Below are 12,936 nucleotides of genomic sequence, written 5' to 3'. Positions count from 1 at the left end.
GATAATCGTAGTGGTCATATAATCTAGGTCAGGGATGTCAAAGATACGGCCCGCGATCGCAGTGTGTCACAGAAGGAAGAATCATGACTTCCCTCTATTCATGATTCATGATGAATAATTCAGTTTTTTTTTTTTTTTTGTTTGAATCTTGCCCACCTACACATTCTAAAACATATGATCCTCTTCAAAATTGAGTTTGACACCTCTGATTTAGTGTCACGTAGTCATGTTTTTAGTTATTGATCTTTGAATAATTTTCATTATTATTTTCTAATGGTTACGCGAATTTCACTTATAATGAAACAACTTTTACGAATTATCGCGGTTCATAAAGTTTTTTAGATACCCGATGTTACGGATACAGTAACCATGGTCACGGGAGTCACGGTTTTTCATCATACTTATGATCAAATGTTGCATTTTGAGTTCGTTTTTGTCATAGTTTTTACACAATAGACAGTCAGATTTAATATTAAATTTGAAATATGTGTGTAAAATGTATTTTTTATGCTTTATTTTGTCAAATTATTTTGTCATTTGTATTGTAGATATCTTCAAAAGTTAGTTTCGAAGTTGTTTGATTTTTATTAAATATTAACATAAGTCAAATCTAATGCAATTTTCATAATTGCTTCTGGAGATTAAGAACGAAAAAAGTGCATGTGTGACGAATTAAAATCGAAACCTCTTAGAATTACATTTTGGTCTTTTATTTATTTAATGCAAAAACGTCATTTTAACACTATGTATAATAATATTCCATCAGTTTGTGAACAAGTTGTGCCAGTTCTAGTTAAATCATCGTATATTTAGCCTCATTCGAAATAAAATAAAATTTTCTTACTTCGATATATCTACATGAGTTTACATTTAAAATTAATAATAGTAATTAAATATTAATACTGTTGATTTGATATTTTTTGCTTATGTAAAGCAAGTGATAATTAGGCTTTTAGCGTTAATTAATGCTTATGATAAGAGTTTGAGCACTTTAAGCTTTGTGACCTTTTTTCAATGAAAGATATTATAATTGCAGCGACCGAATTGTTGTAGCAGTCGCTATTACAAAAAAAAAATCTGCCGTTACCGTCAACTGTTGTTTCGTCATTATTAATGGTCTATACTAAAAAAAAAAAAACGATATTATGCTACAAGAAACTAGATAAAGTTAAATCAAAATCAGCGCAGACAAATTCAAGAAAGATATATTTTTTAAAATGATTACCTAAAAATAAGGGTCGAGTCATGACTACTTACTCAGTAGCATTTTAACATATATAAATATACAATAACGGTAGAGTTTAATTGAAACGTGATGTTTGCCAACCACAGTTTAGCAGCGCGGTGGATTAAGCTCCGATTCTTCTCCTACACGAGAAACAACTTTACTCCCAGCAGGGAGATGTTACACAGATTGAATTTTTTTTTTTTGAAAAAAAAAACGACATATTTTTGTATGTAGACCCTTTTTAGATCGCCTCGTTTACACAGTCAGGATGTCAGAAGTCACATGTACTAGAAAAAAATTGGTTTATAATTTTATTAAAAAAAAAAAAACGAGTGTGTTTCAGAGTATACGACTAAAGTAAAACTTCCGCATAATACAACCAGCTAGGAGATAAAGAGAGAAAGGCAACGCTCGCTCGCCCCTCTCTCGTGCTCCGCCCCCACCCGCTCCGCGCCACCAGCAGCCCCCTGGGTGATGAGTACAGTCGTGCAGGCGCACGGCGGTGCGTGAGGCGGTGCGCGGTGGGGGAGCCACAGGGCAGCCCTAGCGCACTAGCTCCCTAGCTCCCTAGCGCACTAGCTCCCTAGCGCACTAGCTCCCTAGCGCCCTAGCGCACTAGCTCCCTAGCTCCCTAGCGCACTAGCTCCCTAGCGCACTAGCTCCCTAGCGCACTAGCTCCCTAGCGCCCTAGCGCACTAGCTCCCTAGCGCACTAGCTCCCTAGCTCCCTAGCGCACTAGCTCCCTAGCGCACTAGCTCCCTAGCGCACTAGCTCCCTAGCGCCCTAGCGCACTAGCTCCCTAGCTCCCTAGCGCACTAGCTCCCTAGCGCCCTAGCGCACTAGCTCCCTAGCGCACTAGCTCCCTAGCGCCCTAGCGCACTAGCTCCCTAGCTCCCTAGCGCACTAGCCCTAGCGCCCCAGCGCCCTAGGTGATGAGGCGCGGCGCGTGCAGGCCGCTGAGCCGGCGCGCCAGCGGCGGGCGGTGCTTGGGCGCGTCGTCGGCGCGCGGCGCCCAGTCGTGCAGGCGCGCGGCGGCCGCCAGGCGGTGCGTGAGGCGGTGCGCGATGGAGAAGCCGCCGCTGCCCTCCAGCTGCGTCAGCACGATGATCACCTGTCTGCGGGGGCGGGCGCGGTCAGTGCGGTGGGGCTTGGGCTCGGTGGCCGTTTGGGAAGTTTCCGACATTGGAAAATACTGCTATCGCTTGCCTTTACTAAAACGTTTCATTAGTGCGATGGATGAGAGGCTTATCAAACGGGAACATTAATTGTTAAACTTTGCATTTAGATGATTATGTATATTTAATTTTATACCACTAAACGAACAAACACTCACACGCGCAAACACTTAAACATACTTGCAAGTACACACACACATAAGCATACTTGCAAGTACGCACACAAATAAGCATACTTGCAAGTACGCACACAAATAAGCATACTTGCAAGTACGCACACACATAAGCATACTTCGAGTACGCACACACATAAGCATACTTGCAAGTACGCACGCACATAAGCATACTTGCAAGTACGCACACAAATAAGCATACTTGCAAGTACGCACACACATAAGCATACTTCGAGTACGCACACACATAAGCATACTTGCAAGTACGCACACACATAAGCATACTTCGAGTACGCACACACATAAGCATACTTGCAAGTACGCACACACCCTGTACAACACGTCCAAAAAAACTACACCAATACTACGGGATTTACAGTATAAATACGCCGTTTACAAGGTGATGACCATTTATTACAATGAACATAAGGCAATACAATTTTGTATGGAGACCCATATATGCACAACGTAAAACAAAACGTTAACGCGATTCAATTGCGTACAGAGACATCTATCGTCGAGTTGCAGTATTACGTTCTTACTAAAATAACAAAAAATATGACATTTTATTACAGTATTAAACACACCCTTTCACGCACAAACTTATGAGCAATTGCATCAGCGTACGCGCCAATACATTCACACATACACAACATACATTCTAATCCTAATCTAGACGTGATAACACAATTAGCTTCACGTTATACAGAACCATATACATCCACACTTCTATATTCAAATAAAAAAATGTGTGACATTAAATGTTGCGGACTAACGCAACGCCACGAGCGCGGTGCGCGGCGAGAGACGCACGGACAGCCCCACCATCGGAGCGAAGACAGCGGCGGCTCGAGCTACGACACGCCAGCGACCCTTTGATTCTAAGCCTGACACGATCTATTTAATATTTGATGCATTCACGTTTATGTTCCCGGAACGGCTAATAAACCAGATATATTCAGCTATTTTATTTTTTATTTTTATTTTTAAATTATATCGAATCAGTAAACATACTGTATATGTTTATAAACCTGTCAGTGAGCGTGTTGTCCGCACGGTATTGAACATGTACCCGCATTATGCGCACAAACATGCTTGCATATCTCAAATGTTTTGTTAACCTACCCCATATACTGCATAATTTTTTACATAGTTTTTATATACAGTCTACTTTGTCGTAATTTAACGTTCGCCGGGGCACTAACACTTAGAAGTTATACTTCATTGCCCTGCTAATTTCACATTGCTAAATTCTTCTTTCTCGACTAGCTAACTTCACGGCGACTGTTTTGTGTGACGGTGTGCGTACGCATCGTAAAAATTTACTCGCTTCATTTTTCCCTAGCGCGCCAAAAGAGTACAGAGTACAATCTCAAAAACATAAAAAATCAACATTCTTTTTCTCTTACCTGTGTAACGGCGGTACAGAATCAATAGTCTTCAATTCACCACGAGTGGACACTACATTGTAACTCTCCTGACAGTCACACTTCACATGTATCCATTTGTCCGTGTGTCTGTTCTCGACCATTACCACCAGCCCCGCCCAGCCCTGAAACAAAATAATCAACAATATGTCATTCCATTCAGACTATAACATCTCACTACTGAACATAGGCCTTCCCCACATAGGAGAAGGATTGGTAATTAATCCACCACGCTGCTCCAATGCGGGTTGGCGGACATATTCTCTACTATGAGTAACGATCACTATCAGGTATTTATGATAACCGGGACCGACGGCTTAACATGCTCTCCGAGGCACGGTGGTAAGAAATCCAAACCGGAAAGAAATATTCGTACAAAATACAAATATCCAACCCGAGCGGGAATCAAACCCGCAAACCGTCGATGATTTTGGGGCCTACACGCATTACTACACCAGAGCGGTTGTTTGTATAGGTCATCGGAGGCTTATTCGTAACGGGAGAAAAGTTAGACCCCTTAAGAAAATATGTTAAAGGCGTCCGTTTATTTAATTCACTTATCTTGAAGGCGGATTCATTTTCATTTCATTTCAATACACTGGCAGTCTATACACAGAATAAATATGGTGCGAATAAATGGTGGAATGTTTTTATTTAAATTACTAGTGATTAAAAATGTAATGATCCAGCACAGTTCTCGTTGATTTAGTTCAGATGGGAACTAACAACATAAATATTGGTATTAAGTGATTACACATATTTTCCTTTGTGTTTAGTCTATATTAGTTCGAAACAAAATATAAATATTACCTCATCAATCAGCTCAACATAAATGATAGAAACATTTTCACTTCAAAACTTACCTTGGTCAAATAATACGCTGTCATGCCTTGTCGACCTTCATGCCTCTGACCTCTAGCCAAGGTCAAGCCAATAATGGCATCGGCCAGGATATGAGGATGGAGGGACGGCCGTTCCACGGTGAGTGGTTTAGAGGAATGGGCCGCCAGAACGTGTCTAGGCCAAGCTGAACTATCCGCCAGTTCTAGGCCAGTGTGCCAGTGGTTGAAAGCCAGACATACTACGAGGTAGAAGCCCTTTTCTAACATTTTATGACAGCCGACAAAACCTCGGACCTGTAAGATCAAACATCTATATATTAATACGTAAAGATAAAACTTTTTTTTAATTAATAAAAAACATAACACACTAGCGTCTATATTTGACACACAGACGCATATATACTCTTTTGTTTAATGTTCAAACTTATAATTTAAATTATTTATGGTCGAATTTCGACCACTAAGCGGACTACTAGATTAAATAAATTGCCTTTAGGATAATCGTTATGCATGATGTCTGACAAAAGGCATGGACTATTGTGAAATCTTTGATATTCATTTTGAATAAAATAAAAATTTACTAAAATAAGTCAGTCACATTTAAAACTAACGTAATAAATAGTTCTTTCTATGTAAATTAAAAGCATACTTGTCAATTTTTACTTTAAGATAATTCCACCTTTTGCAATCAAAATTGACATGCAGTCAATCGAAAATTTGGATGAACAAAGACTTTTCGTCATCCTAAAGTTCTGATATTGTTAATTCAATCAGTAATAGAACAGGAAGATGCCTATATGTTTTAACATCACTTTAACACCAACAAAAATTGTAGTGATGCAAGTATACACACTACAGAATCCGTAATATCTAACTTACATTTATGCATTTTAGTCACTTTTCAAATGATTAGTCGACAAAGCACGGGAGCTCAAGAGGCTAGATAGGCAATTTTCTCATGTATGAACGACGGTACTCAGTAGTAGGTAAATTCGCACGGTTTCACGCCTAATATAATTCTGCCGCTCTATTTCCCAAAATTTCTTCTTGGGCTCCCCTACTATGATAAAAATTTCATATCAACGTTTTGTTAAGGTAAGTGCACACGTACTTGTCTTTTACTATGAGCTACAAGTTTCCCAACCTCCGCGCTTGGGCCAGACTTCGTTCTGAACACAACAACGCACAGGTCTAGCTGAGATCGCTGACTTTTGGCTGAATTTCTGAAAAGAAAAAAAAAGAAGTGTTTTTTTTTTCAATTTGGTCTTTGAACCGAAAACAGATCAGAATACGGTATATTGTATACTCAAACAGTCAAACTATGACTGTAATGAAAAAACTTACACAAATTCTTACAAAAAATAAAACTGTTTCGACTACTTATAAAACTCAACACTTGAAAGGTACAGTCTATGGTTGAGTGAGATGACATGTGAGGTAAGATCATGAGGGAATCCAAGCCCAATGAAAGTCGATCTAACCCTAAGTTTATTAAGATTATATAGGCAGGAAGAACAGACGTCATCCGCATGAGGCAAACGCATAAGAAATCTGTGCATCAGGCAAATAAGAATTTCGTTATAAATAAACTAAAACATTGCTGAACGTGCGGTAACCCTTAAAACACTTCAATCTTCGATTCTTTTTGTGCATAAAATGTTCAAAACCGACCTGTGCCCCATCTGGCAGGGTGCCTGCAATAAACTTATGACTATCTCATCCTCCCGACAACCACTCTGGTGTAACGTTACGTGTGCCGTGTCGGCGGCGCCTAAAACACCGACGATCACGGCTTCGATTCCCGCTTGGAGTGGATATTTGTGTTTATACCAATATTTATTTCTGGTCTGGTTGTTAGTCCCTGTGGATCTCCCCACCGCGCCTCGGAGAACACGTTAACCCGTCGGTCCCGGTTGTTATCGTGCACACCTCATAACGATCGTTACTCATAGTAGGGAATATATCCGCCAACCCGCATTGGAGCAGCGTGGTGGATTAAGTTCTGATCCTTTTCCTAACATGGGGAACGATATGGGAATGAGGTCTTTGCCTAGTAATGGGATGTTACAGGCTAAAGTGTATCTCATCCTAGTCTCCAGAACATGTGGGGTGGATTAAGCTCTGATCCTAACATGGGGAACTATATGGGAATGAGGCCTTTGCCTAGTAATGGGATCTTGTTGGCTGAAGTTTATCTCATCCTAGTCTCCAGAGCATGTGGGGTGGATTAAGCTCTGATCCTTTTCCTAATATGGGGAACGAGATGGGAATGAGGCTTTTGCCTAGTAACGGGATGTTACAGGCTGAAGTGTATCTCATCCCAGTCTCCGGAGCACGTGGGGTGGATTAAGCTCTGATCCTTTTCCTAACATGGGGAACGAGATGGGAATGAGGCCTTTGGCTAGTAACGGGATGTTACAGGCTGAAGTGTATCTCATCCCAGTGTCCGGAGCGCGTGCAAGGTACGCACCTCTGGCCCTCCTGGAACAGCGTGAAGTCCACCTCGGTGGGCTGCGCGGCGGTGAGCAGCAGGCACGTGAGGTGGCGCGTGGACGACAGCGGCGGCAGGATGCCCGCCAGCCGCACCTCGTGCCAGCCCACGCGCACCTTGCAGATGTCGATGCAGTCGAAGTATCTGGGGGCGCGAGGGTGTATTGGTGGCTGGTTCCGTGGGCCAGAAGTCAGGAGCGAAAGTTTTTTTTTTTTTTTACATTAAAAAGTAGGGTTTTTTTATGTCACTAGGTCGGCAAACAAGCGTACGGCTCACCTGATGGTAAGCGATTACCGTAGCTTATAGACGCCTGCAACGCCAGAAGCATCGCAAGCACGTTACCGACCCAATCCCCAATCCCCCCAGGAGCTCTGGTCACCTTACTCACCAACAGGAACACAATACTGCTTGAAAACAGTATTATTTTGCTGTGATCTTCTGTAAGGTCGAGGTACTACCCCAGTCGGGCTGCTCCATATTTTGAGCAGGAAATTCCTGCTGTGCCCTACCTCAGTTAGGGTAGTTTAGGGTGTGCAAATATCGTTCGAATCGAATAACTCGAATTTTCGGGTCATTCGAAGTTCGATGCAAAAAATAGAAAATTGGAACAATTTGCGATTTCTGAAAATATCAATGGATTTTCTATTGTTTATCAGCAGGTTCAGTATCGCATTTATTATTTTTGAGCAAAAATTTGTATCAAAATTTTATACCAATTGTTCTATTTGTACAATTCGGATTTTTTTTTAAATATGTAATAGGGGTATGCAATATACCTAATTCGAAAAACCTCCCCAGGAGTTCTGTCTTCCTTATTCACCACAAGAACACAACACTACTGCAAAGCAGTGCTGTGGTCTTCTGAAAGGTTGATGCTGCTCCGAATTTCGAACAAGTCATATCCTACTGATTTCTATCTCAATAAACAGTAGCCAATGAATTTTCCTTTTTAATTATTGCGGTATTCTATATAGGAAGCGATGCTTTTGCAATCCCTCTAATACTGCAGATATCCATGGTACTGTACACGCATTTGTGTCTCTTATTCCAAAAAAGAAAATCGGTGGTGGGGGAAACACTCACTTGAGCACATCATCGAAACTAATCCAGAAGACGCCCTGATCGCGCTCGGCAGCTGGTGTCGCAGTGGGAGGCAGCGCCCTCCGCAGGGCTTCGGTCCAGCGCGGGCAGTTAGCCGCCCAGGCGCCTCTCCACGTGTAGTGTCCCCAGGGGTTCCGTAGGCGCAGTAGACGCAGAGGCGGGCTGCCACCTAGTTCGGCCACGTCCAGCACGGAGTAGGCATGGCGAGGGCGAAGCCCCAGGCGCTGATACTCGTCCTCGTCCACCTTTAATTATTATTTTATCATTGACATATTGACGGCATATCACACAATACATTTACATTTTAGGGCTCGTCCATTAATCACATTAGGCTCAAAAGGGGGCGGCGTGGGGGTTCGGAAAAACTTTAAAGGGGAGAGTTCTACATTGAGATACCACGTGTATTTATTTTTCGTTAAACTAACAATTTCTAAACCAAGAAGTCTGTGTAGACATTTGTATTACTATGCTTGACTTTATTAATCAAATTGTGCTTATATTTACAAATAATAATATTCTGATTATTTCAGTATAGCACCAACACAAGATATGCTGCGCCCACACCAGGTCGCGGTCCAGCTGCTCCGCCTCGCACGTCAGAGCACACAGCCAGTTACCTTCATGTTGCCGCCGCCGCAGCTGGCCCCCATGAGGAAGCAGGCCTGCCGCGAGGACAGCAGCTGCGCCCACACCAGGTCGCGGTCCAGCTGCTCCGCCTCGCACGTCAGAGCACACAGCCAGTTACCTTCATGTTGCCGCCGCCGCAGCTGGCCCCCATGAGGAAGCAGGCCTGCCGCGAGGACAGCAGCTGCGCCCACACCAGGTCGCGGTCCAGCTGCTCCGCCTCGCACGTCAGAGCACACAGCCAGTTACCTTCATGTTGCCGCCGCCGCAGCTGGCCCCCATGAGGAAGCAGGCCTGCCGCGAGGACAGCAGCTGCGCCCACACCAGGTCGCGGTCCAGCTGCTCCGCCTCGCACGTCAGAGCACACAGCCAGTTACCTTCATGTTGCCGCCGCCGCAGCTGGCCCCCATGAGGAAGCAGGCCTGCCGCGAGGACAGCAGCTGCGCCCACACCAGGTCGCGGTCCAGCTGCTCCGCCTCGCACGTCAGAGCACACAGCCAGTTACCTTCATGTTGCCGCCGCCGCAGCTGGCCCCCATGAGGAAGCAGGCCTGCCGCGAGGACAGCAGCTGCGCCCACACCAGGTCGCGGTCCAGCTGCTCCGCCTCGCACGTCAGAGCACACAGCCAGTTACCTTCATGTTGCCGCCGCCGCAGCTGGCCCCCATGAGGAAGCAGGCCTGCCGCGAGGACAGCAGCTGCGCCCACACCAGGTCGCGGTCCAGCTGCTCCGCCTCGCACGTCAGAGCACACAGCCAGTTACCTTCATGTTGCCGCCGCCGCAGCTGGCCCCCATGAGGAAGCAGGCCTGCCGCGAGGACAGCAGCTGCGCCCACACCAGGTCGCGGTCCAGCTGCTCCGCCTCGCACGTCAGAGCACACAGCCAGTTACCTTCATGTTGCCGCCGCCGCAGCTGGCCCCCATGAGGAAGCAGGCCTGCCGCGAGGACAGCAGCTGCGCCCACACCAGGTCGCGGTCCAGCTGCTCCGCCTCGCACGTCAGAGCACACAGCCAGTTACCTTCATGTTGCCGCCGCCGCAGCTGGCCCCCATGAGGAAGCAGGCCTGCCGCGAGGACAGCAGCTGCGCCCACACCAGGTCGCGGTCCAGCTGCTCCGCCTCGCACGTCAGAGCACACAGCCAGTTACCTTCATGTTGCCGCCGCCGCAGCTGGCCCCCATGAGGAAGCAGGCCTGCCGCGAGGACAGCAGCTGCGCCCACACCAGGTCGCGGTCCAGCTGCTCCGCCTCGCACGTCAGAGCACACAGCCAGTTACCTTCATGTTGCCGCCGCCGCAGCTGGCCCCCATGAGGAAGCAGGCCTGCCGCGAGGACAGCAGCTGCGCCCACACCAGGTCGCGGTCCAGCTGCTCCGCCTCGCACGTCAGAGCACACAGCCAGTTACCTTCATGTTGCCGCCGCCGCAGCTGGCCCCCATGAGGAAGCAGGCCTGCCGCGAGGACAGCAGCTGCGCCCACACCAGGTCGCGGTCCAGCTGCTCCGCCTCGCACGTCAGAGCACACAGCCAGTTACCTTCATGTTGCCGCCGCCGCAGCTGGCCCCCATGAGGAAGCAGGCCTGCCGCGAGGACAGCAGCTGCGCCCACACCAGGTCGCGGTCCAGCTGCTCCGCCTCGCACGTCAGAGCACACAGCCAGTTACCTTCATGTTGCCGCCGCCGCAGCTGGCCCCCATGAGGAAGCAGGCCTGCCGCGAGGACAGCAGCTGCGCCCACACCAGGTCGCGGTCCAGCTGCTCCGCCTCGCACGTCAGAGCACACAGCCAGTTACCTTCATGTTGCCGCCGCCGCAGCTGGCCCCCATGAGGAAGCAGGCCTGCCGCGAGGACAGCAGCTGCGCCCACACCAGGTCGCGGTCCAGCTGCTCCGCCTCGCACGTCAGAGCACACAGCCAGTTACCTTCATGTTGCCGCCGCCGCAGCTGGCCCCCATGAGGAAGCAGGCCTGCCGCGAGGACAGCAGCTGCGCCCACACCAGGTCGCGGTCCAGCTGCTCCGCCTCGCACGTCAGAGCACACAGCCAGTTACCTTCATGTTGCCGCCGCCGCAGCTGGCCCCCATGAGGAAGCAGGCCTGCCGCGAGGACAGCAGCTGCGCCCACACCAGGTCGCGGTCCAGCTGCTCCGCCTCGCACGTCAGAGCACACAGCCAGTTACCTTCATGTTGCCGCCGCCGCAGCTGGCCCCCATGAGGAAGCAGGCCTGCCGCGAGGACAGCAGCTGCGCCCACACCAGGTCGCGGTCCAGCTGCTCCGCCTCGCACGTCAGAGCACACAGCCAGTTACCTTCATGTTGCCGCCGCCGCAGCTGGCCCCCATGAGGAAGCAGGCCTGCCGCGAGGACAGCAGCTGCGCCCACACCAGGTCGCGGTCCAGCTGCTCCGCCTCGCACGTCAGAGCACACAGCCAGTTACCTTCATGTTGCCGCCGCCGCAGCTGGCCCCCATGAGGAAGCAGGCCTGCCGCGAGGACAGCAGCTGCGCCCACACCAGGTCGCGGTCCAGCTGCTCCGCCTCGCACGTCAGAGCACACAGCCAGTTACCTTCATGTTGCCGCCGCCGCAGCTGGCCCCCATGAGGAAGCAGGCCTGCCGCGAGGACAGCAGCTGCGCCCACACCAGGTCGCGGTCCAGCTGCTCCGCCTCGCACGTCAGAGCACACAGCCAGTTACCTTCATGTTGCCGCCGCCGCAGCTGGCCCCCATGAGGAAGCAGGCCTGCCGCGAGGACAGCAGCTGCGCCCACACCAGGTCGCGGTCCAGCTGCTCCGCCTCGCACGTCAGAGCACACAGCCAGTTACCTTCATGTTGCCGCCGCCGCAGCTGGCCCCCATGAGGAAGCAGGCCTGCCGCGAGGACAGCAGCTGCGCCCACACCAGGTCGCGGTCCAGCTGCTCCGCCTCGCACGTCAGAGCACACAGCCAGTTACCTTCATGTTGCCGCCGCCGCAGCTGGCCCCCATGAGGAAGCAGGCCTGCCGCGAGGACAGCAGCTGCGCCCACACCAGGTCGCGGTCCAGCTGCTCCAGCGGCGCGCCCGCCCCGCCCGCGCCGCCCGCCTGCAGCGACACCGACTCGCACGGCGCGCCCGTCAGGGTGCACAAGCCTGAGGATACGGACCACTACTGAACTCCTATCTATCAGCCGATCTGGAGTGGTGGTGCGTGTGCCATGTAGGCGTCTAAGCACCGACGGTTTGCGGCTTTAATTTCAGCTCAAGATGGATTTTTATTTGCAAAAATATTTCTTTCCGGTTATGATGTCAGTCATTTTTGGTCTCCCACACCGTGTCTCGGAGAGTACGTTAAGCTGTCGGTTGTGGTTGTTATCATATACACATAAGAAATCGTTATTCATAGTTGTGAATATATCCGAAAACCCACTGTGGGGCAGTGTAGTGGATTAATGGCCGACGCTTCTCCTGCATGGAGAAAGAAGCCTATGCCCAGCAGTGAATGATGCAATCTGAATCGTAATGAATTTTTACCTAAGCGAAAATGATCAATTAGTATGAAAACACGAATCAATACCAGTCAGTTACGGCGCTTATTCGAGAAAAATCCTCTGCCTCCACACAAAAGATAAGACAAAGACATACTTTTAAAGTTTAGCTTTAGAGTTAGGAAAAATTTCGAGTTTGCAATAGTGTACCTTCAATTGCTCTGCCGGAAACCAAAGCTTCATAGCAGCCATGTAGTTTAGCTACAGCTTTTTCTATCAAAGGCACCCACAACTGTTTTCTTTTGGCCTGAAATAGAAAAATTCATTTCAACCGACTTCAAAAAAGAGGTGATTAGTGATTCATCTGTATTTTCCAATATGTGTTACTTCATAATTTTTTAATGGTATCCATCATCGATTTAGAAAA

The 12,936-nt window shown here is 48.3% G+C and overlaps 1 protein-coding gene across 1 annotated transcript in view; it reads right to left on the bottom strand.

Annotated features, from left to right (window-relative positions):
• Window positions 1–2,153: 2,153 nt before the first annotated feature.
• LOC123662887 (calpain-D) overlaps window positions 2,154–12,936 on the bottom strand; it is a 28,571-nt gene continuing 17,788 nt past the window's right edge. Inside the window, exons 14-21 of the mRNA XM_045597667.1 lie at window positions 12,720–12,816; window positions 11,999–12,174; window positions 8,420–8,682; window positions 7,316–7,480; window positions 5,957–6,068; window positions 4,867–5,139; window positions 3,986–4,128; window positions 2,154–2,343 (exon numbers count right to left, since the gene is read on the bottom strand). Coding sequence (XP_045453623.1) covers window positions 2,154–2,343; window positions 3,986–4,128; window positions 4,867–5,139; window positions 5,957–6,068; window positions 7,316–7,480; window positions 8,420–8,682; window positions 11,999–12,174; window positions 12,720–12,816 — 1,419 coding nt within the window. The remainder of the gene's footprint in view (window positions 2,344–3,985; window positions 4,129–4,866; window positions 5,140–5,956; window positions 6,069–7,315; window positions 7,481–8,419; window positions 8,683–11,998; window positions 12,175–12,719; window positions 12,817–12,936) is intronic.

This window comes from Melitaea cinxia, chromosome 19 (assembly GCF_905220565.1).
Source record: "Melitaea cinxia chromosome 19, ilMelCinx1.1, whole genome shotgun sequence".
Classification (NCBI taxonomy): Eukaryota; Metazoa; Arthropoda; class Insecta; order Lepidoptera; family Nymphalidae; genus Melitaea; species Melitaea cinxia.
The sequence above is the reverse complement of the archived record's forward strand: the minus strand, read 5'-3'. Positions and strand labels throughout refer to the sequence as shown.